At 39.8% G+C, this 27,754-nt stretch overlaps 1 protein-coding gene across 4 annotated transcripts in view; it reads left to right on the top strand.

Moving 5' to 3' along the window:
• LOC102222637 (X-linked interleukin-1 receptor accessory protein-like 2) overlaps positions 1-27,754 on the top strand; it is a 392,716-nt gene that overhangs the window by 346,433 nt on the left and 18,529 nt on the right. For all 4 annotated transcript variants that reach the window (XM_023328865.1, XM_005807613.2, XM_023328864.1 and 1 more), the window contains exons 8-9: positions 11,419-11,551; positions 16,906-17,051. In XM_023328865.1, the coding sequence (XP_023184633.1) occupies positions 11,419-11,551; positions 16,906-17,051 (279 nt within the window). The remainder of the gene's footprint in view (positions 1-11,418; positions 11,552-16,905; positions 17,052-27,754) is intronic.

Below are 27,754 nucleotides of genomic sequence, written 5' to 3'. Positions count from 1 at the left end.
TAGCATCTCAAAAGCTCTAATAATACCTGAACTATGACCCCAAATTCCACAGGTTGAAGCAGAGACAAGGAGGAAGTTCAAATCATCTCTTCCATCTTAAAGACTTCCCGCCTTCGATTGCTTGCTAGCAACTGATAGTTGCTAGCCCAGGACATGTTCCTAAGGCGGGTCTTAGTGCTTAGGAACACTAAGACCATGTGTGCTCCGCTCTCCCCCAACCTTTATCTCTCACTTTCTCTCTACTATAAAGCTGTTTCCCATCAACAGAGCCTGCCGTGAAAGCTAGCATTAGATAGCGTGGTAACCAGTCACGGCAGAAAAACAGTTTTGCTGTAACTGTGAGTTGTTTCTTTGCCATTAGCACATTTAGCAGCGCATTCACAGATTGACTGACATTCCTAAGACCCTCCTCCTGGCTCTGATTGGTTGTTTTTGACCTGGAGCAGTACATATTTTTTAAATTAAAGGTTCATTATGCATCTTAAAGTGCTCTATTTGACACGTCGATTCATTTAAAGTGTGATTTAGTTATTAGAAATGTGTTTAAAAATGTTCTTAATTTAAAAATGTTCTTATTGGTCATTAACTTTATATTCTGGATTTGGCTTTGCGCCTCAGAGACGGCTGCCAAATCTAGTTCCAAGTACAACTGTTGGCATGATATATCCAAATAAAATATTTTTTTTAAACAGTTGCTATTTCCTGCAACCCCATCCTCCCAAATTAATCAGCTGAAAGAACCAAAGTCTAACAAAAGCACCCCATATATTAAAACCTATGCATGCTGTGGGCTCAGAGAAGTTCTGGTGTGTTTCTGGCCATGTGCAGATCTTGCAGAATGTTTTTAGCTCTGCTGCACAGAGGCAAGATGTAAGTGGAAAGGATCAGTGCATTTGTTAAGTCAGCATCACTGAATGATGCTGCCGCTGCCAGAATTAGACAATGTGCTTATGCATGTCTTGCTCGAGTGTGGCTATAATTATGGAAAGCCAGAAGGTTCCGTGTGGCATCTTGAGATGGTCTCCAGTAGAATGCTGCAGCCACGGAGCACGGATTTGAAAACCTGTCATCTTTAATTTGTGAATTCGCTCCAGACGGCAGCACCCACGTACACCCCACTGTCCCTCAAACAAAGTTCTCAGCTGCTTCAGCCATTGTGCCAACACCTGGCTTCTGGGTTTTCACTGTAGCTGTCTATGTCTTCATACACTAACATATTTGTCCTTCTCTAGCCAATAGAATCCAGATTTATTCCTGTTTGTTCAGCTGCAGATTGAATATGAATGGACTTCTTCAGTCACATATCATGGTGATACAAACTACTTGTATCAAGAGAGCTGGTGACCTCCTTAAATGGGACCTATTAATTTACACTTTGCACATTTTTGTTCTTCCATTTGGGTTTCTACGGCTTCTAAAAACAACCCAAACGCTTAAAGGAGCAGAATTATGCAAAATGTACCTATTCTTTTTTAGCCTTGCATCATGTTGTAATGTTATCCCCAGATCAAAAACATCAGAACTGGAATGTTGCTTTGATTCTTTTATGCATGTTTGAGAAATCCTTTAGTCTCCCGTGGCAACCATTCAGCTGTGCAAAACGCCTGGGTGGACCTAGCCCCGCCTTCGAGGCACAGCTCCACCTCTGAGCTGCAGTTTCTAAGTTTTTGAGATTCTGCCTCACAGAGCAGCGCTCCCTCATAACGTCCCCCACTCAGCTCCTTCAGACCACGCAGCAGCAATTGGCAAACACCTGGTGGACCTCAGAAGAGGAGTTATACTCAGTTGTAAAAATAATACCTTGTTGTCACGGTTACACATAACTTTCTGAAAGTAGAAAAGTAAGAGCAAAACTCCTTCCAGCTGCACGGTTTCTAAAACTGGAGGGGATAAAAAACGAATCAGAATGAAGCTGTTTTGAGCGGAGCAGCTCTTGAACTGGTGGATTCAGGGTGATAAAGTGGTTAGCATGGCAATCACAATCTCAGAAATTCTAGTCAAAGAAGAAATGATGGTTCTGTGAGTGGCGGCAGAATCTCTGGAGAGGAACCTCTCATGTCCTTCAGACTGAGGTTCATCATCGTTGGACCTTTTCTCTAGCATGAGGCCAATTCCACTTCTGACTCTGCAGAGTCAGCAGTGGTTTGTAGATCAGCGTCTGAAGCGGAACCTCTCTACAGAGCTGCAGCCGTTTCTCCGTGTCGGTCCAGAGCGACGCACACCACACCGTCGGACGTGGCGGCCCCAGCTGGTCTGTGCTGACTGAGAGACTCATTTGTCTCATTCTACGACAAATTATTTCCCTTTAATACATTCACATTTCTTGTGCTTCTTTTGGAAATACTTGCTTTTTGTAAAAGGACCCTTAGATTTTTGACAAAAATGCAGGAATAATCAATAATTAAATTGTAATCCGATATGTAACAGAGATTTGGTTGCTACACAGATCCAATCAAACTAATCAAAAAATTTTTTCAACAGCCCATATACTCTCTTAATCCAGATATTATTAAAAATGTTAGTCATTATCCCTTATTCTTTTAGATTTGGTGAAAAAAATGTCATTGCGAAAAAAAATGGGTTGATTGTACTTTTCTACTAAAACATAGATGCTTTTACTAAGTAGAGATAACTAAGGACATTATGGGTTTCTAAGGTTTGTAGGTTAGTCATTTTTAGTAAACACTGGCTTTTTTTTTTAATTTTTGAAGTTTAGAAATTTTCTTGTTTTTTCTAGAAATGTTCCTAAATTAATCTCCATATTTCTTAGTTTTTTAGTGGAAATTTACTCCTTTTTTTTATTTTGACAATATTACGACACAATACGCCATCGTAATATTGTGTGGCATCAGAGGAAGAGACGTTAAAGAATTAAAGATTGCTCTTTTTCCAATTTTTTACTCACAAAACTGATTGAAACCCATGTGTCATTGCTCTTTCACGTCACGATAATACACTGTATCGTGTTGCTCTGACATGTAAACCCCTCGCACGGCGCTAGCCGCTGCTTCAGCACGCTGACATTTATCGTCTTTATTTATCCACCTGACCGCTCGTTTCTCAGTGAGCGGTTTCGCCTCGTTTTTTAAAACTTTATCCATCTTTAAAGCAGCCACTCCAGTGCCCCTTCATCTGCTGAGGCGAGCAGGACGACGGCGACGGTTAAATCGCCTTCAGAGCGCTTTCCTTTTTATTGTTATTCAGTGAGCTAATTGAAAATTAGCCAATCTTTACTGAAACACATCGCCTCCCCTGACACCTTTTTATTTCCCAGCGAAACGAAACCGTTCAATTGAGTGATTTTTATTTAACATCAGTCTTGGTCTTAAGTGGGCCAAGGCTTAATGGAGGAGATGAATTACAACTGGCAGATAAGAAACACCCGACTGTTCTTTATGGTTTCCATCTACAGATTCTTATCAGGAAAGTGTTTCTATTTAGAGTGAATTTAAATGTTAACTTGTTCTGTTACTTTCATTTAACATTATTTTTTTACATTTCATACATGTTACTGACAGAACTTTTGGGCTGTTAAAATTGGCATTTTTGTTAAACTTAGAATACATAAAACATCAGATACTCTAAAAATAAACTGAGTAAATAGAAAACCCAGTTTTCAAACAATCAGCTCTGTTATGAAAGCAGGAAACAAACTATTTAATCTACCTGGTACTACTAAAATACATTCGCCTCTTATTAAATCATGAAATAACTGCAGTTGAACACTTTTTAAAGCCAGATTCAGTTTTATTACTCACACCAGGCCTGACATAGGGGGAAAGAACTCAAGAACCGATGAGAAACAAAGCCATTAACCCCCATCAGGGTGGAAAGGGTTGAAAATGTTTGGGACTTTCAGAGAACCAATCTAAAATGGGGAAACCATGGAACAGTGGTGGACCTTTCCAGTGGTGTCTGGCCCTTCAAAGTGACTCCACAATGACCCATCCAGGAGGCCCTGAAAGATCACAAACCAACATCTGAAGCTCTGTAGGCTTCACTTGCAAAAACGATGGTTTGTGTTCAGTTAAGATGCTGGAAAGAGGCGACCCTGCAGTCAGTAGGATCATCTGCCAATCATTGACATGGATGGTTGATTGCAGTTCCTGCTGCTAAAGGTGGTACAACTAGTTATTAGGGTTCGTGGACAACAAGGCGAGGTTGGTTTTTCCCTTAATTACTGAATACTTATCCAGTTCGTTTAAATTTGTCTGATATTTAAAGCAGTTAGGGGTTCACGGTGGGGTAATTGGTCACATTGATGCCTTGAGATGAGAAGTTCCTGGGTTTAAATTCTGGTCTGTGGGCTTTCTGCATGGAGTTAGTTGAATCAACTTAATTGAATTACTTCACTTGGTAACAAGTAACTCAGTTAAGTTTATCCAACTTAATTTATAAAGTTGGTTTAACTTGACAAATTTAAGTCAGTCTTACTCAAATCGTTTAGTTGGCTTTAAATAAAGAAGTAAACTAGTAAAGGTTCCTTTTTAAAGGTTTTTGTTGGCTTTGGCGTTTATTTCAGAGTAGTTAGACAGGAAAGTGAGTAATGACAGAGAGGGAAGACATGTGGCAAATGTCATTAGGCCGGGAATTGAATCTGCGACAGCCGCATTGAGGATTAAGGTCTCCTCATGTGTGTTGTGCTCCACCCCTGCACCACCACAGCACCTGGTCTGTACAGGATGTGTCCCTGGTGGAGCTGGCGTCATGACGTCAGACTTAGGATACGAACGTGGCATTGAACTTAATTGTTTCAGGTAAAGTCAAAGTAAAAAGTTCCTTTAAGTTAAAAATGTGTAATCTTTAAGTTAATTCAACACAAAAAAATAAGTTGTCATTACTAAACACAAGAAATTAAGTGAGATTAATGTAAACAAGTCCATATATACTTTAGTGTGTGTGTGGGTTCTCTCCAGGTACTCAGACTGTCCTTCAGGTTACTGGATTCTAAATTACCCCTTAGGTATGCGTAGACGTGTGTGTGCGTGTGTGTGTGTTGACAGCTTGTTCAGCGCATACCCAACTCATTGGCCAATGACGGCTTGGGGTGGGCACCAGTGACCCTGCTACGATAACCAGGTGAAGACGATGGCTGAATGGTATCATTTAAACCGGTTGATATGAAACATAAGGGTGGCACAAAACAGCAACAAAAAAGATGAAGAAATCCATAGAGCGGTAAATACCTTTTCGCAGCACTGCATTGTAGGTGAGGAACCCAGGTGCTTCACAGATTTCTCAGAGACGGACGTGTCTGCAGGTAAAACCTGGCAAATCAGTGAGGGACAAAGGAAAACGAGGTGCAAAAGAGAAGGAGGTGTGGACAACGGAGGTGTGGACAGCAAGTAATTGGAAAGAGAATACGTCCTGACACAACAAGGAAAACTGGCGGGAATACACGGAGAGATGAGAGAGAATCTACTCCGGTGAAACACAGGCAGAGAACAGGACAACCCTGAAGACTGACAAGTGAAACAGACTAATGATGCAACAAAAAAGATAGCTGCAAGAATTACAAAGGGACAATCCAAGACGACCGGCTCCACGTTTTTATGAATTTACAACCATCCCATATCGCTTCTCTCACTTTTCATTTTACTTGAAATATTACGAAGCCGCTCCTTCAGGATTATTTTTATGTTTTCATGCTCTTTGGATATTATCCGGGCAAGATTCAGATCGCATGAATATAAATTAACTCTGCTGTTGATAGGTGGCTGGTTTGAATTTTATCCCTCGCTGACAAATCGCAACACTTGTGGGTTCTTAACAGAAACTCTGCAGAAGAAAAGTTGAGGAATTACCCTGAAAGCATACGCCGGCACAAACAAAACATCTTGGAAGTGTCTGCATGAAATACTGTGGTTCTGAATGTGTTTATTAAAACTTTATGTAGATATTACCAAGTGAAATGTAGCGATAGATGCTGAACCGAAACTATGCTGAACCGAACTCCAAACGAAAGCTTATGACAAACACTCGCAACAGCTTGTAAGTAAACTTTCATGTATTCAATTACACTGGTCAAAGGTTTTCCAACTGTTTTAGGGTCATGTTGATGAGCTGAATCCAAAAACCACATTGGTTTTGCTCCATCAGGTCGACTTTATGAACTATGGAGCAACATGAGCATCAAAATTCACGACTTGTTCTCACATCTGGATCGGTTTCCCGCCAATCTGGATCAATGAGTGACGAGCAGGAGGAGAAACTCCAGAGAGGAAATGGAGACGTAATGTTCAATTCACATGGACTTACTCTTATCAGTGTTTATTATTCAATTTACAGAAACCCAAGTTTGTAGCATTTAATTAATACACTTTGCTAGAAAACAATTTCGTTTCTCCTAAAATCTTTTTGGACGAGCAAATTTAATGGAAATGAACTGATGTCACAAAAATGTCATCAATTAGTCAGAAGATCGAATTTCTGTAAATCAAATTAGAATAAAAATCTGACCTGATGGAGAAAAATGGATGTCGTTTTGGGATTCAGCAGAGCAAAATAATTCAGTTGAAAAATCATAGACGACTTCCAAAAAATAGTTTTTTATAAGCCAGTGTCATCAGATGTTATCCTCACATGGCTGTGGAGGAATGTTGGCCAACTTTCCTTCAGCGTTGCTTTAGCTCGTTGATCTTTTGGTGCGTTTGTTTCTGCACAGCATTCCCTAACACCTCACCACATCGTTTCAGCCAAGTTGAGGTCTGGACATTTGGGACTACCTTGAATCTTTAGTCTTTTAGTCATATTATTATTGCCGCAATGTTTGGATGAATTGTACTGTTCTAAGAACTATATAAAACAAATTTCAGCTACATGACAGAGAGCCTCTCATTTAGCTTTGGTGTAAACAATACCTGTTCTTCTGTTCTGCTGCTGAACATCGTCACCGTCAAGCTCCAAGCAGGAACGAACCATTTCATGCAGATCCAGGGGGGTTCAGGGCAAATGTGAGCTTTTTGGTCTGGGAGTGGCAACATTTGATTTTTACTGCTAAAAACAGTGTTAGAAAACACAATATAATTAAGTTTGTAATTGACAGGGCCCCTTTTTTAATTTATTTCTATGAACAAAAAAAGTAAAAAATGAAAGAAAATTGTGCAGGGCCCCCTGCTGGTCAGGGGCCCTTGGAATTGTCATACCCCCTGCCCAATATACTGACAGGTTACATAATTATTTTGTATTTGAAATACTGCAAACTTAGTTGGGGTTTTTTTTGTTAGGTTTTCTTTCTCTTTACAAACAGACAGAGATGTCAGTGTCTGATAACCCATAGTTCCTCGTGCTTCAGTAGCAACGCTTAAAAGTGAGCCAGGGGCAAACCAGAGTCTGGACTAATGCATGTATTCTGCTGCATCTACGCATCCGGTGTATCGAGAAGCTACGCTAACAAGTACAGACAAGCCTGTCGGAGTGAAGACGGAAAACATCTATTGGATTCGACACAACAGTCACCTGATTTTTTTTGTTGTTGTTGTTTGCAAACTCTCTCAAGACTGAGTAAGACTTCTTTCTTTGTGATTCACACCGTCTCGGTGTAATCACACTCAGCTGCAGTGTGAAACGGCGATGAACCTAATTGAGAAAATTCCCATCAGCCACTGGGGTAAGGTCTTTACTTTCAAGTAGTGACAACAACGCAATCATTTTTTTTTCAACAGCGTATGAACCCCCTGCTGCTGCTGCTGCCACACACAGGGGGGGAAAAAAACGAGACTTTATGAAACACACACACACACACACAATCCGAAGCCTGACGTGGCCTATTTGCAGGACACACACACACACACACGCCGTCTCAGTGTGTGTGCACCGACCAGCACACACCCTCATTCCGCATGAAGGCAAACAAAGTTGATGATTTTAATCACCATAACATGCTGAGAACACAAACACACCCTCAGGGTGCTAATCAATTACTGCAGCGCTCACATTCACACACGTCCTTACGCACAAAAACACACTCGTGCAATCAAGCCAAACCAATTTCCCCCCCCAATGCTGTTTTTTATGGCCCGTTCTGAATTATGTGTACGTGGAACAGGAAGCCGCACGCCTCGGTCAGAGAGGAAATATTTGTCACCAGCGAGAGAGACCACACCAACCCACACACAGACACACACACACACACGTACGCATGCAGAGATTTGACGACCACTTCTTCTCTTAGTTAGGAATTAGCATTTTCAGATTGACGTGCGTCAAAGTGTCCCATCGTCTCTCCCCCAGGTCCATCAATCAAAGTTAAGGATTGTCACCACACCTGAAGCAATCCATATCAAGCCCTCCGTGCACGCTTGGCGTCTGCGGAGATCTTTTTAATGGCTGTTTCAGCGTGACATTTGAAAACTTGACGTTTTTAAGGCTGTATGTGCAGATTGTGTTTAGCCCAAACAAAGACGTTAAAAGTCAACCTATAGCAACTTCTCAGCAATATTTAGGCATCGGTGCTCACCTTTGTGTTGGTGTTGGTGGGGGACGAGGGGGTCACCTTTTTACTTTTTAACCACATTTGCTTGTTGCTTCCATGGGAGGTGAAGTCCTCTTTTCTATCTTTTCATTGAATGTTTACTCTTAACTTGGACCAAAATTCACTTTTTGTTGTTTTTATTCGTCCCTCAGGGTCTCATCTGCTTCTAAAAACTTTTAAAAAAGGAAACCGCCCAGCCATTTCTTTGGTGACTGGAAAATGAGCTGTTTCAAAATGTTCTCAGTTATTGAGTCACCGTTACCTAGCACCCTCAGACAAACTTTAGCAACCCAAACAGAGCTTCAGCATATTTGGTCATCTGACTTTACCGCTGTATGTGCTGTGTAATGGCTGCTGGAAAAGACAAGTGTTTTCTTGTCGACTTACCACCCAGATACCACTTGCTTCATTGTTGTTGGTTGTGCAGGAGGCTCCACTTCTGCTTTTTAAAGATATGCAGTTATGTAATCGCACACTTGTTTTCAGCCATTTTCACATGAAATTGTAAACATTGAGCTGGAGGGCGTGGCCAGCAGCAGATTATTTGGATCTAAAGAGATACGACGAGACAGTAAAACGGCTCATTCTGAACGGAGTTCAAAATAGGCAGAACAGAGCAGACTTAAATCTGAATGATTTTGTGCAAAAAACTGTGATCAGCATGCTTTGTGTAGCCCATACCTACCTTACCCTGTTCAAGAAAGCACAATAGGTTTTATTATTACCTTCATGGGAGGTAAAGTCTGCTTTTCAATCTTTTCATTGAACTTTTTCTCTTAATTTAGGCTCTGAATCATATTTATGGATGTTTTAGAAAGCTCAAACAGCAAAGGTAGAAAGCTGCTCGTCTCTTCTGCCTGAAGTGTCGGTGGACGTCTGAAGCAGTTCTGCATTAACGTGCTTCTTTCGTAGCATGTAATGCTACAAACAGACAGCCTCAGCGGTTTGGTTCTTGACTGTGCGGATAGAGCTGTCATTATGATAATACCGAGGTCTATCATACTTATCTGCTAATTGACTGCCTAACGAGGTGGCGTCCATTAGAATGCTCATTAATACCTCATCATCAGAACTGATAGCTGTAATAACAGCATGGTGGGGAATTTCAAGGTCTTACGTGATTGTGTGTGCATTTGTGTTAGGAGAACAAGTATGGCATGTGACCATATGTTTCCATTATTATTAATGTAATTGTATTTTCCTTTGAATTGTAATTTTTTTTTTTTTTTTTAGTTCTTGGGATATTGGTATTGCATGGCTTAATGGTAGCATCCCAGCTGCTTGTATGTGCAGGTCCAAGACACTTTTTTAAAAGAAAGGAAATGGAAATATGGCACCATTAATGATGTGGTTTTCAGTAGCTGCGTTTCCTTTACGACTGTGCGCAAAACTTTATTAATATTCCGCTACTGTAAAAAAAAAAACAAAAAAAAAAAAACGCAATTTTGCAATTGCGGTGTTTCCATTACAGAAGAAACGCAATAAAAATCACACGTAACTAAGCTTGTTCACACAACAAAAACACAAAAAACATGCTGACCCATCATGTCATCGGATGGGATTGCAGTTTTACGAAAGTAATTTTGTAAAACTTTTTCAAAAAAGCAAGTTTTTTCAGTTAGCGTGTTTCCATTAAGCAAATTTATTTTCGAAATGTCAAATTATTTGGTCCAAGGAAACACAGCTGGCGTCTGCTCAATTAGCCAAACTTTTCATTGCGGTGGACCCCACCTATTCACAGTCCTGTATTCACAGACTTCTCTGTGGAATGTCAACTCCAAATTGTCAAACATTTGCCTGTTTGTGTCATTTTCCAAAGAGCATATCTAAAATATTTGAAAGAAAATTCAGCTTGGGAAGCTAAAATAGCACGGCACAATGCTATGTGACACACTATTGACACGATTGATTGCTGTCGTAAAGCTCGGCGTCGGAGCCGGTGAGTGTTGAGTTCCTCCAGCTGCCGGTGGCTTATGCGAGCCGGGGCGCTGAATATCGCTGATTTCTGTTGAGTAAATGCGGCAGATTATGAGGCTCCCACAACGAGGAAACCTCGTTCTGGATTGGCTGTTGACATCGCATCCAATCCAGAAGCACCATTTGTTTTTCATGGCACTGATTGGCTCCACCTTCACGAGCTGAGATAAAGATGTTTGTAGATGTTAGCTTTGACAGTAGCACCAAAATCCCTTCCACTGTGTGTATTAATTTATACTATTGTATATTTGGCGTTTGAACCAAATAGACAACAGGAAGCGATAAGCGTTTTTATAGAGGTTCTCAAATATTCGCAAATTTTAGCTATTTGCAGACGGGTATGGTCTCTAACTCTGGCCCCTGGCAGACAAGAAATGGTTTTTAAATGAACATGACGGATTTATTGACTTAAAACAAGCTCATGTATCTTGCTGAAAAGTCACTTCTAAGTTAGTGTTGTCTTATTTCAAGTGAACTAAGATATTTGCACTAGAAACTAGACCAAAAATATTTAGTAATATTTTGTGTTGTTGCAGTCCAGGTGTTTTGGTTGCATCCATTCAAACAAAAACCTACACAGGGATTTGTTTTTATTCTTTCCACATCACAGATGCTGAAAGCATGTCAGGGTGCAGGAAGATGGGAGGTTTTGTCAAAAATGCCTGGCTGACTGGTTGAAAGCCTATAACTAAGTAACGGTATCAATTAAATAAATATGTTTTTGTTTAGTTTTCTCTTGGAGATGAGACATATAGTCCTCCATCTTCTCTACTCTATGTGAAGAATTTAGAGAGTTTTCTGGGTAAATTATTACTTTTCCCTGCAGCGAAAATTCTTGCCATCGTCAAGTTTCTGTCAAATTACAGCCGGGCTTCTAGTCACGATTCAGTCAGAAATTTCAGATGCAAAAAGTGTGTGTGTGTTTTTTTTAATGGTGATTGCTGACAGGTCTGTGTCGTGCGTTGCAGGTATGTCCCTGAGTCTGGACTGCAAGGCCTTTTTCGGCTACAGCGGAGAAAACAGGAGACCCATCATCTACTGGAAGAAAGGAGAGAAGTACGTGGAAGAGCTGGCAGGACACATCAAAGAAAGTGAAATCATGTAAGTACAACGGCGTTCACAGAACATTTCATCACATTACCGTGACAACGACGGGGGATTAAAGCCAGGCCGTTTAACTTCAGAGCGCACAGGTGTGTGTGTGTGTGTGTTTATGACGAATTTCCCGATGACTCGGCTGAACCTTCACCGCTCACAACGTCAGCACCTAATTTTCTTGTGATTTATGACTCGTCGAGCATTCTCCGACAGGATTCTTCTCAACTCGCCTGAAAAATTATGAATCCTAATAATAAAGTTTAATTGAATTCATTTTCTTCACTGTTGGGACCAATTACATCGGACTCTACTGGGAAAAGACTGGTTGTCTGCAGGGCATCAAACATCATTAGAACAACCTGCCAGATCTCTATGGCAACCGCTGGAATATTTGCGTCATACACTCACTCTCTCTCTTACGCACACACACGCACACACACATTGAGTATAACTAAAGAGAGGATGTCTGTGTCCCCTGAAACACCTGACCTTGGCCAGGCTAACTCGTTCTTGTGCGAAGTCTGAAGCTGTTTCTTTTCAACTTTCTGTAAAAAAATAAATAAATAAAAAGGAGGAAAGGGAGTGTTGAGAAAACCATGGCTCCAACCCAAAGTCTGGGTAAGATTTGCTATAATCCATTAAACATTTAAAGATGAATGTAAGGCTTAGTCCCATTTGAGCTCTGCGGTTCTAGAGTTCTGGATAATGGGTGGAAAAAAAATGGCTTTTTTCAAAAGTAAAAAACTTGCTTCTTTCAGTAGAACTTTGTAAACTCTGATACGTACACGCTGCTTGGAACTGCAGTGCAGCAGAAACGACGCAAACAGTTCAACCACTGGACTCGATTTTCAACAGAGTCCCCTTTACGTTGTCATGTTTATGTCTGAGTCACATTAGTTTTTTCAGTATGAAAGTGTAACAGCAGCCATTTCGTGGGCTTCCTCACTGTAAAAATAGGGCGTCCGTTTGGGTGTCCACCAAACGTCGCTCCGCTTGACCGACGGTCACCAACACACTTTTAATAATAGACTCTTCCCACAGCAGCGCTCTGCCCATTCAGGAAGTATCACTACACTCTGGCTTGTCACCTGGCTCTTTAAACCTCGTACCCGGAAACGGCGCTGCAACCTCGTCAAGCTTGAGTTGACTTTATAACTTCATTCTGTGTCTCCACCTGTCAATACCGCTGTGCTGCAGAGCCAGGCCTGAAAACATTCAATTGATGCATTCAGTGGAAGCCAAAGTTGCCAAATCAGCAGGCAGCCCTCTGGTGTGTATGAGGGGGATCACTGTTTACTGTAACATTAAGTGCAGAGGTAAACAAAGTATTAGTAGGTATGGATATCCTATTAATTTAGAACCCTTGACAGTTTGGAAATATTATTTTAAAAACTGAAGAAGAAGAAAAAAACAGTGTAATGTAGATTTTCTCCAACCCACACTGGTTCAGTTATAACCCCCATGGTGAAGCAATTATATAAACATGGACTCAGAGGGCACCAACCAAGAAGGAAGCTCCTCCTCCACCATAGACACCTTCAGGTTTAATTAAGTGAACATTTCAGCCACTCATATGGACAAGACATCATCAAGTATCACAGTCACATGACCAAACTGATATTGAGCTTTTGATCACATTTGCAATAAATATGTTTGGTGGAGACCAAATGAGAATCTCAAACCTACGAACATTGAAGTTTTATGGACTGAGGTTCTCCATCCGATATGTTGGTTAGTATTGAGACTTTGCAGATTGGGAACACACACCAGTGGAAACGTCTTTAAATGGACAATAATACGAGTATTTGACCTAAAAGTAACTGATTTGCTCAAAGGCTCAGCCTCTGTGGAACATTGTACACCACATTGTGTTACGGACCTGTGGATGATTTAGGCTGCATTCACACCAACCTGTTTAGTCCACTTTAATCCAACTCTAGTCCGTTTGCCTAGATAGTCCAGTTTGTTTGGGGAGGTGTGAATGCGTAATCGAACTCTGAAGCGGACCAAGAAACGACTCTAGTCCGCCTACAAAGCCAGGTGTTGGTTCAGTTGAGGTGAACTCTGGCACAGTTTGAATGCATTGTGAACAGCAAGCATTCAAACCGCGTCAAACCGAGTCTACCAGACTGTCGGGCCATAAAGACACACAAAATCTCATTATCCTCTGAGTCTCTACATCATACAAAACTGGATAGCATTAAATATGTAGGAAACATTCTTAAGATGGTTTGGTAAAATAGACTGTTTGGTTTCTTGTGAAGTAAATGTTCAGTGAACACCCAGAGCTTTTATTTTTTTATTGCGTGGTCAAGAAAAAAAAGTTTGAGTTTTAAATTCACCACCTCAGTTTAGTTTAGGCTGGACGTAAGAGCCCTCCCGCCTTCAGGATGGTGCCTGTGACTGCTAAGCTAATGCCCTTTGATAATATTGTCTCTGTGAAAACAGAGATGTAAATATTGAGGGTAGCAGGTGAACGTGAAACTAATCCTTCCCTGTGGTAATAAAACACTGTTTGCCAGATGACTTCTGTGTCTTTCATTTCAGCGTTATGACCGCCTCTGATCAGATCACGCTGCCATTCCAGATCCAACAATCGCGCCGTGGCGGACAGAGCCCCTCTGTGACGCATATTAATCTGTCAGCTTTCAGATCCCCCATGATTCTGACAGGAGTTTGTTGATAGTGTCCATGCACAGCCATGGAAACGAATGGGTGGCACCCGTAGAGTGCATTGAAACAATTTCTCCTGAGAAACGATTCAATGAACAACAATTGTGCAATGCACAAAGATTAGCTGTATTCTTACAACCATAAAGTGTTGAACACTGATTTCGTCTTCATTATTGCACATGTTAGAGGCTGGGTTATGTTTGCCTTTTCTCAGTTTGTGAGATGCATAACTAAGTCATTCCTCTGAAAGGCGGAAAGCGGTTTGAGTTTTTCTCTGCACTCCACCTTTTTCTGAAGGCATGCATCTTTCCTTGAGAAAAGTCAACTTGTCTTGTAAATAATTGAAATGTTTGGGATCAGAAATATGCTAAAAGCACAGTAAACAGTAAATATGAGCAGTATCATCAGTTTCTGAGCTGCTGTCGACAGGGCACGGCTCGGCCGTCCAGCTACTTTCCATTTCTGCAACTCAGCGTTCATAGTTCGGAGTCCCTTCGTGTGCAATGAATTCATAATATCTTTATTTCAATGCATCGATTAATTTTTTTTCCCCCTACATACGTTTTTTTTTAGCCCTTTCTGACTCTTTTTTTTGTCTCTCTTCATTTTCCCCTGATCAGAAGTCGCTTTAGGCCACAGAACATTCAAGAGAGACAGCACCTGTGATTGGCATCGAGCTGAAGTTTTGTTTCTAAATTCCCAAGAAGTTTCAACCAGCTGGTATCTTTTATTTAGAATGTACTGGAGTTTGTTGTGTTTAACCTACTTTAGATTTGTTATTGAAACATTTTTTGAAATGTTTGGGGTTGGAACGTTCTGAATCATAGATAATAGTTTGATCCAACCATTCAGTCTTGGTCCGTTGGCTTTTAACAGGCACAAAAAACCAACATGGACTCAATCCCCCAATTATATATGCCCCTCACTAGATCAGCTTCTTCTTCTGCACTGCTTTTAAAATGGCACTGCTCAACTTTTGAAGTTTAAAAGTGTTGGGAGGAGTATATAGAGAAGAGTAAACCCTACATCTAAATCCACAATGCAACCCTGATCAAACCTCGTCAGTTGCTGAGTGGTGACTAATGTAACGTTAAGGCGTCTTCTTTGTCTCAAGAAGACACTTTCCTTTTCCTTTGAGTTAGTATCTCAATCTCCAGTGGCTGGCTGTAAGACATTAGCAGCTCTTAATGTCACCACCTTATGGTCGCCGGTGGCAACCGTATCAACTGTTTGTACACTGAAAGAAAGGCATACCAATACTCGTTTGTCTGCATGTGCGTTAAATTGTTTCCAATTTGGACATTTTCCAACATTTACATTAGCCGTGTTTCCATTGACCAAACAATTGTGGAATTTAGAAAATTCATTCCCTTAATGGAAACGTGGCAATTTTTGGAAAAAAAAAAACAAAACGTAGTTTTTGCCTAAACGTTTTGATGCTATGATGAGGCGGTTTGAGGGCATGTGTGTGTCAGAAGCTGGCTGGTTCGTATTCCTTTAAAGCCGACTTTAACCTGCATACACTGTACTGAGGAGGGAGGAAAAAAATCTTCTGTGGCGTTACTGCTTGTTTTTAAAAACAAGTTGGGATTCTGCTCTGGGAGTTTTATTTCCAAAATTCTGCTTGCTACCAAAATACTTGGTTAAAATGGAAGAAATTCAAACCAACACTCAAAAAAAAACAAACTAATGCAGATCTTTTCTTTCTTTGCATTTTGAACTTTCCTGATCCTGTGTTAAAGCTCTAATGACTCTTTGTTTCCCATGCGCACCTTGCTTACAGTTACTTAGGGTATTGTGCAAAAGTTTTAGGCCACACGTGACTTTTGTTGACTTTATCATTGGTATCTTCATGTTATTATTTATTTATCTTCCATCCAGTTCTTTTCCCTTTACTATCATACCACGACATGAGGAAAGTGAACATGTGGGTGAGAAAAAAAAATGTTTGGGCGGCAAAAAAACCACAATCTTCATTACATGAACAAAAGATGAAAATCAAACCAGGGTGGCCTTATCCTTGAGTTTTTGAAACTTCTCGCCAACAGTTTAAATAAATTAAACTTTTCTGATTTTTTTTCTCTTTTTTGTAGTAGAATTAGAAAAACAATGCATTGTGTTTTCCTCCATTTATATTGTTGCACTACTTTAAAAATCCCTCCAGAAGCAGAGGACATTGAAAACGACTGACAGCACGCCAAGGATCAGCCTGAAGGCTTACACACTGAAAAACACTAACACATCAGCGCAGGGCTTCATCGGACTCTTGCTACTGTACGTTCAATCGGAAAGAGACTACACAAGTTCACCTTTGATGGAAGGTGAACAAGAAGGAAACGGATGCTGTCTAAGGAAACCATGAACGTCAGACTAAAGTTTGCGATAGAGAGTGTAGCTGGAGAAAGAGCGAGACTTCTGGAATAATGTTTTTGGAACAGAAAAGTCTTAAGAACTTTGTAGGTGAACATTTTTTCCTTCACTTTTCTCCAGCATTCAGGACCTCAAAGACGCTCCTGATGTTCGGTGTGCGATGTGGTGTTTTTATAAACTTATTGTCCCGCATAAACGCGTCCTTGTTCCCAGCAGGTGGCTCAGAACTGGACAGCCTTATCGGTCACTTCAAGCAGAGAGGTTTCCGGTGACCGATGGGGAATTAAATCTGTGCTCCGTTTTTGCCTTCGCAGGATCTTGAGGGAACATTTAGGCGAGAAGGAAGTGCAGGTGTCGCTGACGTTTGACGCCGTGGAGGAGGCAGATCTGGCCAATTACACCTGCTACGTAGAGAACCGCATCGGGAAGCGCAGCGGGAGCGCAATACTGCAGAAGAAAGGTGCAGCTCTCGCCTTTTTCCTTCCCTCTTAGCTTCTCTTTGCTGCTGCATGAGGTAGACCAAAAGGGAAAAAAAATTGGGTTCTTTGTTTACTAGAAGAAATCTGTCATGTCACAATTACCAGAGGTAGTTTCTGCTGCCTTGAGGAGAGCCAGGTTTTACTTCCTGTTGTCTGAAAAAGGTCAGACAGTTAAGTTAGCAAGTCCCTGTGGAAAGATTGGAGTCGGGAAGTTCATGTATGTTTTTCTCGACATTTCCTGCACTGAATAAAGAGAAATTCATTCACTCTGGGAAAGTCAAAAATAATGATAATAATACAAAAACAATCAAATAAAATGTCTTTTTCTTACGACGGAGTAAAATAGTAAAATAAATACAATTATAAGAATAAAGTCATAAAATTATGAGAATGAACTCAAAATATTCAGAGAATAGAGTCATAATGTTACAACCATAAAGTCGTACAAGAATAGTCCAAACAATACGAGAATAAAGTTGTAACATTATGACTTTATGAACCGTTCTACTGGATTTACCAGCGATTCAAGTCAATATTAACATTATTGATAAGTTATTTTCACAATGAATTTACATGATGTGTTGTTTTTTTTTCACGCCTGTCAGCAAGTGAAAGTTAAATTTTTCAGACTAAACAATAAAGTAGCAACATTACGGCTTTATTCTCATAATACTACTTTATTTTCATTATTTGAATTTTATTCTCATAACATTGAGAATAATTTATTCATAATTTATTGTTTGGTATTTTATCAGTGTGGCCTTAATATTCCATTTTTCTAAGTGAGAAAATATCAGCTGTATGAAAGTGATACATTAGTGATAGAACATAAATCATCAGGTATATTTCCCAGAATAAAAAAAAATATATATATACATATATATAATTCAAACTCCTATAATTGCTGACCAGTTTTTTCCTCTTGAGCTTCAAGTCTTGAAGGTCAGAGAGCCTCCTTACCATCACCCTAATCTTTATGTCCCTCCATTAATTCTTGATCAGATCCCACTCTGAACTGTGGAAGAAAGTATTTTATCTAATATTATGGAATCTTGTCACGACCGAAGCTGCTACATCTCCAGTTAACAGAAACTGACAGTAAATAAAGTGTTTTGATTTTATGTTTTTAAAACCTCTCTTGCTTAAAATCCAGTTTATTCCCCAGAATAATATGCATTTTAAACGCATTTTAACGTTTGTTAAACGTAACGGCACCATGGGATGAAAAACAAACGTGTTCATGTAGCTGAAGCTTAAATTCATCGTTTTTCAGAGAAACTATCAAAAACTGATTCCTGGAAACAAAATCCATCAATAACCGTTAAATATGCATTTCGTCACCTTGGATCAAAGCATTGGCTGACCTTTATTAATGTTTGAGATTGTCTTATTATTGCCTTTGCTCTGCAACCCTGGGTTATAAAATCCATTTGGAGAAAATTAAATAACACACTGAAGTTCAATCTCTGGTAATTATCTGGTCCTCACCTTATTATTATCCAAAACTGGCTATTTAAATATGTAAAAAAAAAAAGTTATTCTAATCCATTATTCAATATATTTGATCTAATTTCTGAAATATTATTGAATTGAACTGAAGCATTCACCTGTAGCCACCTCATGTCCAAGCTATATTAGCCTGTTTATATTTTTGGCTCATTTTAATGAGTCCAACCTGTTTCACTGTGAGAGACGGATTGTAATAAACATTCAGGAGCTCTGCAGCTTTCGCGGTGCGTTCTCCCTAAAGCGGCGCTTTATTTTTCACGCTCGGCCCAGGCTCACTAAATATAAACCCAGGTCTGCTCCAGTTACCTGGGACGTATCAGATCCCTCTTCATAGCTCTGTTAACGCGGCGTCGGCCCTCGGGCTCCGGGGCCGACGCCGCCGTTCCTGGCCTGATAAATATTTGGAGATGCAAAGGCGCTTAAGAGGTAATTAAGACTTTAAACGCACGCTTTCTCGTGGAGTTATCTGCGAAAGCTCGTCAGAAGCTTTATTTAGATAATGTGGAAGAGCTGGCCCCTGATCCGGGAGAAGGAGTGGCGCCTGAACAACCGGCGAATCCATCGGCAGACAGACGGGGCCGGACGCCGCTCGCTTCGTTGGCTGCTCAGAGCCTGCAGTGGAAGAAACACCAGAGGTTTTATGCGACCAAAACAATTAAGTAGATAATTGTGAATTGAAAGAGTATTGACATTGTTTTTCATAGATCTTTTTCAAATATAAAAACTGAAAAGTGAGGTGTGCATTTTTATTTAGCCCCTGTTAGTCAGTATTTTGTAGAACCGCATGTTTGGCTCCCAGACATTTAGGTTTTCTTTGTGCATTTAGAAGATGAAGGTTTCTGTCCGTTCTTTGTAAAATAATTCATTCAGTCATGACGATTAATTGCAGAGAAAATTTTATTCCAGATGCGTTTATTTTTTACCTAACTGAGTCTCTTGGATGCTTCCATACCTGCTCAATGGTCTTGGAAAAGAAAGTGCAACGTTAACGCATTACATTGAGCTGATTTATGACACAATTCAGATAAAATGCAAGTTTTTGGTAAAAACAAGACGAAATGTGAAAAAGTCAAATGGGTCTAAGAGCTTCTTTAACTGTAAAACAAAGTAGCTGCTGCTTTAAATATGCATGAGGGTGCAGCTTCTTTTCATGCCGCATCTTGCTCTCCATCTGGCGAACAGAGAGAACAGGCCGGTGTGAGTCAAAGTTCAACAGTAAAAAAAGAAAAAACTACAGAGACAGAGAGAAGCTAAGAGTGTTAGAACAGTGCTGCAGGAGAAGATGAGTTGTCATGGTAAGCTCAGATCTCTGAAAGAAAAGAGAGCTGGGTGACTGCCCTCCGTATGAAGCATAAGTATGTAGGGACGAAAAACGCCGGAAAAGATAAACAGGCAGAAGAGCAGTGGGAGGCAAAACAAGGCGAGAAATCAGAGAGAGGTAGTGCGGAAAGATGGAGACGGAGACGAAGTTTGGGGGAAAAAGGAGGAGAAAAGTGATGCAGGTGGAGGAGGGCGGAGGAGTAGAAACGCATCTTTCTCTTTTAAACATCTGACTCCCGCCGCATTGCTTTAGAAATCAAATCTGTCTTCTGGTACGTCCCCGGCACCAGAGGCACCCGCAGCCTGAGGCACTTCCAGAGGGGTTCGGGATGAGAGTCCTGGAGTTGTCATTACTCTCAGTGTAATCACATACAACCGTATGCATGCATGCACGCTCACACAGCCAAAGCTTTAAACTAACAAACAGGAAGCCTCACTCCAGGGTACATGTGTTACTGACAGAAAAGTGTTGGAACATTCCTCATCTCTGCATACTGACTGAGCCTTAAAAAGCATTCTTCATCAGTGTTAGAACTTGTAAAGTGATTTTGGAAAAAAAAAAGTCAAATAAAACTTGTGGTCTTTTAATACCGGATAGTCCAGTAGACTCAAGTTTCAAAAGGGACCAAAATTGCATCATTTGTTACATTTTCAGCCGGTGTGTTTCGCTTTCACACTGCACTGAGTCAAGCGAACTGAACTAATCGAAGAAGCTGTTCCCCTCCTCACCTGTGGTGGCGCTGCACCAAGAACCACCCAAGAAATGGCACAAAAACCTCTGAAGAAGACATGAGCGCAACTTCCTTCTTCATGAAATGTACACAAAAATGTAGCGGCATCAGACTTTAGCTGTTGTAGGATTTCTCTTTTCGACCCGTTTCTCCCACTAGCGTGTTTGTTTTGGTTATATTTACCCAGAATGCCCTGCACTGCAGTCAGTTGTCTGCTTTGGGAGCGGACTCCGGTCTGCTCGGCGTTCACACATGGATTCGAATCACACCAGAGTTCACTTCAACTGAGCCGAGATCAACGTTTTTAGTCGGACCAGAGTTTGATGATGCATTCGAACCTCCCCAAACAAATCAGACTTTCTAGGCAAATGAATACAGAGGACTAAACAGGCCTCATTATCCGCAGGACCCTAAAGTGACCTTGATCAATAGCTCAGGCTGGGTTCTGGACTGCTCTGCTCCAAAACACTCTATCATGATTCTTTCTTCTCGTTTCTGCTTTCCTCTAAATTATTTCTTTAAATCCTAAAACCTCAGAGATGTCTGAAGATACACAACACTGTAGAGATATGGTTTGTCGCTCTCCTTTTCCCCCCTAATCCAAATCCTGAAGAATAGTAGTCTCTTTTTTCCTCATCTATATCTGCTCTCTGATTTTTTCACACTGACAGAAAGTGAGCAGCAGATAAACGCTTTAACCTTGATTTAACTCCAGCTTCAAAGCTGAGAGAAGGCGGTGCAGTCAGCGTGTAGCTCATCGAGGACTTTAGGTCTGCTGGCTTCTCAAAATTTCACCATGTAAACTTCAGACATGGGGAAATTGGACATATACTACAGTTATATGAGAGAGTTTTATATAATCGCCTTTATTTTAGGCTGAAAATGACAACATAGAAATTAAATTGTCAAAGAAGGTTCAATAGAGTACAGCTAGAAGTGGTACCGTAAACACTGGAGGCAAAATATAAAGAGGGACTTTTAAAAATGTTTGTAATATTTCAGGAAGAATAAAGTAACACAAAGGTGATTTAAAGCAATAGTAAGTGAAATAAGGAAAACATTTAGTTTTTTTTTAAAGTCTGTTATATTTTAGTTTTCAGAAACAAGGAATCAAGACAAGTTTATTTGAAAAGCCTTTCAGCAACACAGCAGTTCAATGTGTAACATCATAATACAGTAACTAATCATGAAACAAGCAACAAACATTAGATTTTGTCGAACGCCGTCATCAAGATCATCAATCAAATATGCTGATCAATCTTTCACTCTCTGCAAATCAAAGGCAGTTCTAAACAGGCCGGGGTTTAGCTTTGAAATCAGTGCTTCAGCATCTTTTCAGTTTTCTGGAAGTTTGTTCCAGATTTATGGTGCATAGAAGCTGAATGCCGCTTCTCCAGGTGCGGTTCTGGTTCTGGATGCAGAGCAGAGCCAGAACCAGAACCTGGGAGGTCTAGAAGGTTCAAATAACACCAGCAGATCTTTAATGTGTTTTGGTTCAGTGATTTATAAACTAACAGCAGTATTTTCTTTAAGTGTAACTAACCCACGCTTTATGTTTCTGTGAGAATTTTGACATTTTTGTGTAAATTTACAGTGATGTTGTAATCCAAAAGTTTCGGGTCAGATTTCCTCCTTCCACATGTTGATGCGCCCCTGAGCAAGGCACACTTACCTGGAAGCTGTCGACCGATCTGCATATCGGTGCATGAATGTGTGCGCATTAGTGAATGCAACTTGCTTTGTGTAGTCGCTATGACTAGAAAAGATGTAAATAAATTAAGTCTGTTTGTAGTTTGATCAGTTTATTAGCTTTCAAAGTAAAAGTTAACTTTGTAGTTATAAATGGACTCAAAGATAGAGATACAGCAACACCTGCTTTTCAGGAGTTTTAGAACAAATGCAGACACATTTTTAAAAATATTTCAAGTTTGGTCATAAATTACCAAATGATCAGTTTTATTAATACTGTATTTTCCAGACTAAGTGGCACTTTTTCTAAAGGTTTGGCTGATCCTACAACTTATAGTCCAGAACAACTTACATACCACTTTTTTTTTTTTATCTTCAAGATGCTTTTTTTTTCTTTTTTTTTTTTTTGATATAATATATTCCAGAGCAATTTATAATCCAGAAAATCCAGTATGTACAACTTACTGGGTCTTGAAATGTTCATGAGAGGTCATCAATATTGGTGCAGAACTCAGAGATATATTTTGATTTATGTATTTCTACTTTAGTGGGAAATACCAGCCACATTCTATCCAAAACGTCTGCTTTCACCATTGCGTGACCGAAAAGATCCGCTTTGCATTTCTTCAGAGATGCATAATCACACGTTTAACGTAGAATCGTTGCTTGCCAAAACGAGCAGCCTGGCTGATTGACGGGGTTCAGAGGGAGCCCAGCCTGTTCGTCTCAGGCTGAAGGCGCATTGAAACGCCACAAAAGGCGAATATATAATCAGCTTGTTATGTCTCTGCTGGAGATGCTGCTTTCTTTGGATTTAGTCAAACATACAGTAAGTGTTTGTAATTTTCCCACTTACAGAACTTTGATACAAAAAAAAATCTACCTTCTCTCTACTCTCCTAGCCACCAACTCCTTAGAATGACCAAAACTGTTCAGACAAGCAAAGTCTTTTACAAACTTTCTCTTCTTTCTGTGTAAAAGTTCACTAACTGGGCCAATTGTTCCAGATTCTCCTGCCTAAATCCTTGGAGCTAATAGGGTCGCATTTGGGTCCCTGAACGCAACATGGCGGCCCTGAACAAAACAGGAGTTATCCTAAGTTAGCGCACGTTAGCAAAGCTTGATTTCATTCTCCGAGTGTGTGTGTGCGTGCGTGTGTGATTGAATTAGGATGTGCCCTCGCTCTGCACTGACCCAAGGTAATGGCTTGATGCATCCGTGTTGCACGCGTGCACACGCACACGCACACCTACGGTACACACACCGTCCACTTATCGTAACTGACAGAGCAGAAAGAGCTGCCCTCAGCCACCATGACGGGAGTCTTAGCAGGGGCTGCGGGGCAGGAAGGGAGAGTGACTGGAGGAGCTGACAGGAGAGAGAAAGTGACAAACTGGTAGGACAGATGGAGACATTGTTCCTCTGATGCCGGTCAAAGTTTTGTGAAAGCTGTGGAAAGATTTTTTTTTTCATCGTAGGTTTTGGACATAGTTTTAGGATGGTAGAGCAAACTGTGTTTAGAACGGTTACTGAGGGCGTTCTACTGACGTGGCATGACAGCTGGGACTCCACTCCCAGTTGAACAACGGACACAACGCGTCCTTGATTTTTACCAGCATTTAAATGGAAACAGGCATCCCCAACAATGCCTGTACAAAAAGCTATTTTTTTTTTTTTATATCCATAAAGTAAGGCATTCTCACTGAATTACAAATGTATTTTCTAACTCTGCACTGGTACAGCACACTTAAAAACACCAACAGCTTCACAAGCTTGGTCAAACATGTAAAAATAACACATCTTTAATCTGTTCAGTCAGTTCAATTAGGAGGATAAGAGCCAATGGAAATTTTATTACCTGAAACTGAAAATGAAATAAGATAAACTTCAACAAACCGTCTTTCAATTAATTCAGCAAGTGCAATTAAATATAACATAAAATTAATAATAAAGCAGACTGAATAGATCTGCTCTCATGGATCAGGTACATTGTCACAGATACTGATCTGGAATTTTTTTTCAATATTGGGACTCATACGGGTATTAATATCACATCAATACATCTCTGGTTATAAGTGAAATGAAGAGCAAAGCTAGTTTTAGATGGAAAACAAATTAAAGTTAACTAGGGATGTACGATACATCGGCACTAACATCGGTATCGGCCGATATCTCTGATTTTTTAACATATCAGTATTAGACTGATAAGTAGAACTGAACCAATATGAACAACCAACATTTATTTTTATCTTGTTGCCATCTGTTTCTTGTGTTTTCTTCTCCAAATGTGTCAAAGCGGCAGTAAAATACATAAAATAAAGGTAAATATCTGTTATTGAACATAACAGCAACATTAACATCGGATATCAATATCGTCCCAAATTATCATATTAGTTCATCCCTAAATTCAACCTTCGTTTTTTCTAACTGAACCTGTGTATACTTTGGGCAACAAAATACATCACGTCAGGTGTGTGTGCAACATATCAATTTATTAAATAAAATGCAAGCATTGAAGAATATTGCCATCTGATGACACACATCCATACTGTGTAGAACCAGAAAACATCTCCTGCAGTTCAACTGAGGAAAACTGCATATGGTTTTTTGACATATTGCTTATTAAATCCAAATTGAGAGAAAAAAATGAGTCAGTGGGACACAAAGTGAAAGTTGTGGAACAAATTAAGGTGCCAGTCTGGTGTTTGGTTCTGGGAGGAGGAAAAAGTTTCTCATCTCATTGAACTTTCTTTAATCATTCTCTTCCCCCTCCGCCCACAGACACCAGTTCATCTCCTCTTTATGAGGCGGACGAGTAAAAAGCACGGTTAAAAATCAATTTTAAGGTTCTGCTCGCTCTCGGGTTTCAGACGAAGGTAGTAAGTCGTTACTAATGGAAACTACCAGACAATTGTTCATGGAACAGGAGGAGGAGAGGAGAAACCGATTTCTGAATCTGTCTCATTATCAATGCAGGCATTCTGAGGTCATTTTACCACACAGTACATATTTGGCAATTAGTTAAATTTGCTGCTTTTCTTACCTCTGCTTGGACTTCTTTTTTTTTATTCCCTTCCTCCTGAGCTTTAACTCTGAGTGGAAGCGGTGCGTCTGGTGGAGGTAGAGTTAGAGAGACGCCTACTGGTCAGACGTGGTAACGTCTTTTCCTGTAGTGGGTAATGTGAGAAACAGGAGTGTATTACTTTAAGAGAAACCAGAACCTGTATTTTTAATAAAGAGACGAACTTGGTGTCTTTTTTAGGTCTTATTGTTATCTGTCTCGGTTGTTTTCTATCCAGTTGATTCTGTAACATAAAATGACATGGAAATTTAAACATGGAAGAAGACAAAAGGTCAAACTTAAAACTGCTCAGTTTATATACATTTAAATGAGATGCAAGAGTGAAAAGAAGCACAACGTACAACTTCCAAATGTGTGGATGACAAAATGAGATCTGAGGCTGAATTTACATCTCTTTTTTTTTAACTCGATTAATTTTTCAAATGATCATTGAAATTCCTCCCCACCACCCATTTTATCCAACTTATTTTACTTTTCTGTATTTAAATTTGTTTGGTATCAGTCATCACTGTTGCATTTTCCTCGATTTTCTGATAGTGGTGAATGTGGACATAGTTTTTCTTTGTTTGTTTGTTTGTTTTTTTTTACAAACAAAAAGAAAATAATAAAAATAAAAAGTGTTAGGAAACACATTTTTAAAAAGAAAATGAAGCTGATTTCATTTTCTTTTTCTCTCATAGCGAGAGTTATGTCACTTAACAAAATTAATTACCCAAATTCAAATTTGAATGAAAAAAACATAAAGAAAGTAATGGATACTGAATCAGTTTGAACTGAGGCACAAAAAGAGAAAGATTGGGAATTTCTTAAAAAAAAAATAATCATCTTAAAATTTGTTACCTAAAGCTTTTTAATAAAGCTAATGTATTAGCCATGTCATCAGACTGGCTTTCTCTTCTGTTTTAATTTAGTCATTTGTTTAAATACAGAAACGTAATTTTGTATTTTACAACAGCAAACACTTTTATTGAACCAATAACGGTGATATGGCTCTCAGCTGTAAAGAATCGCACACTCCTCCAAATTGCACCTACACTGACACAAGCAACATGAAGATTTTCAGCCTTCAGTTTAAATGTATTTATCGTTCTGTCAAAGAGAAAATTTGGCTTTATATTAAGTGGTGAGCAAAAATAAAACACACAAGCTCTGGGTTCATGAAACCAAAGAAAATGAAAGTCCTTCAGTGATTTGGTGCCCTGAGGTCACATTGATGTCTGACAAACACAAACTGCTAACCTGTAAAGAAAAACTGTTCACCTAAAAACAACAACTTGTTCCTTGCCAGAAAGTTTACTGTCTCGAATTTGTGTATGAAGCTTTATTTATTCTCCTTTTTCGATCTTTTGGTTTTCTTTTTGCGCTATGATTTCATATTTCAGTTCAGACATGCACAGAGCTTATTGGAGATTCAAAAACTGTCCACAGGCGTGTGTGTGTGTGTGTGTGTGTGTCTGATTGTTTCATTTGTCTCAATGAAACCTGGAAACCTGTTCAGGATGTACCTGCTTCTTTCCCAATGACTAGGCTACAGCGCACACACACACACACACACACACACACACACACACACACACGCACACGCACACTCGCGCCACACACACTACTGACTCTGGCTGCTGTGTGGGTCATAAAACTCTAAGCAGAGTCGTGTAAAAGTCTCAAGATATGACATTAAGCTGAAAAATGATAGCTATTTCCATATTTTCCACATAAGCAATGCAAAAAATAAAATGGCACAATGGCTACTGGGGTGCTATCATTTTTGACATAATTATCCCTGTGTTTAATTGGCTTGTTAGTAATGTTCATAAACCTTCCAGGTCGCTCCAAAGCTGAAATAGTAGAAAACGGCTGTTTGAAGACTGAACCTGTTTTAGAACCGATGCATGTCTGAAAGTTAATTACATTTTTGTGCATCAGCCCCTAAAAACGTCAGGGGGGGGGGTGTTCAAACCCAACCTGACTCTGGATTAAGTGGAAGATAATGGATGATGTTGACATTTGCTTGTTGATCTGAATCATTTAGGTAAGAAAAAAAAGAGCAAAAATGTGAAGAAATCTGCAAAGATAAAATCTTATCAAGTGTTTTTGGTGTAGTTGCTGGTGCAAGTATCTTCCTGCACCTGCAATAAGGCAAATCTAACTTTCAAGTAAGTTTTTAGCAAAATATTTGAGCTTGCATTAAGTAAATAATTCCTTAATATTGATGGAAAAGGTCTAGTTCCACTGGCAGATCATTTCATTTAGAACAAGACATTTTTCACATGTTATAAGTGAAATAATCAGCCAGTGGAACAAGAGCTTTTTGGTTAATATTAAGGAATTCTTTTCTTAAAACAAGCTCCAATAT

Source organism: Xiphophorus maculatus, chromosome 23, assembly GCF_002775205.1.
Source record: "Xiphophorus maculatus strain JP 163 A chromosome 23, X_maculatus-5.0-male, whole genome shotgun sequence".
Classification (NCBI taxonomy): domain Eukaryota; kingdom Metazoa; phylum Chordata; class Actinopteri; order Cyprinodontiformes; family Poeciliidae; genus Xiphophorus; species Xiphophorus maculatus.
The sequence above is the reverse complement of the archived record's forward strand: the minus strand, read 5'-3'. Positions and strand labels throughout refer to the sequence as shown.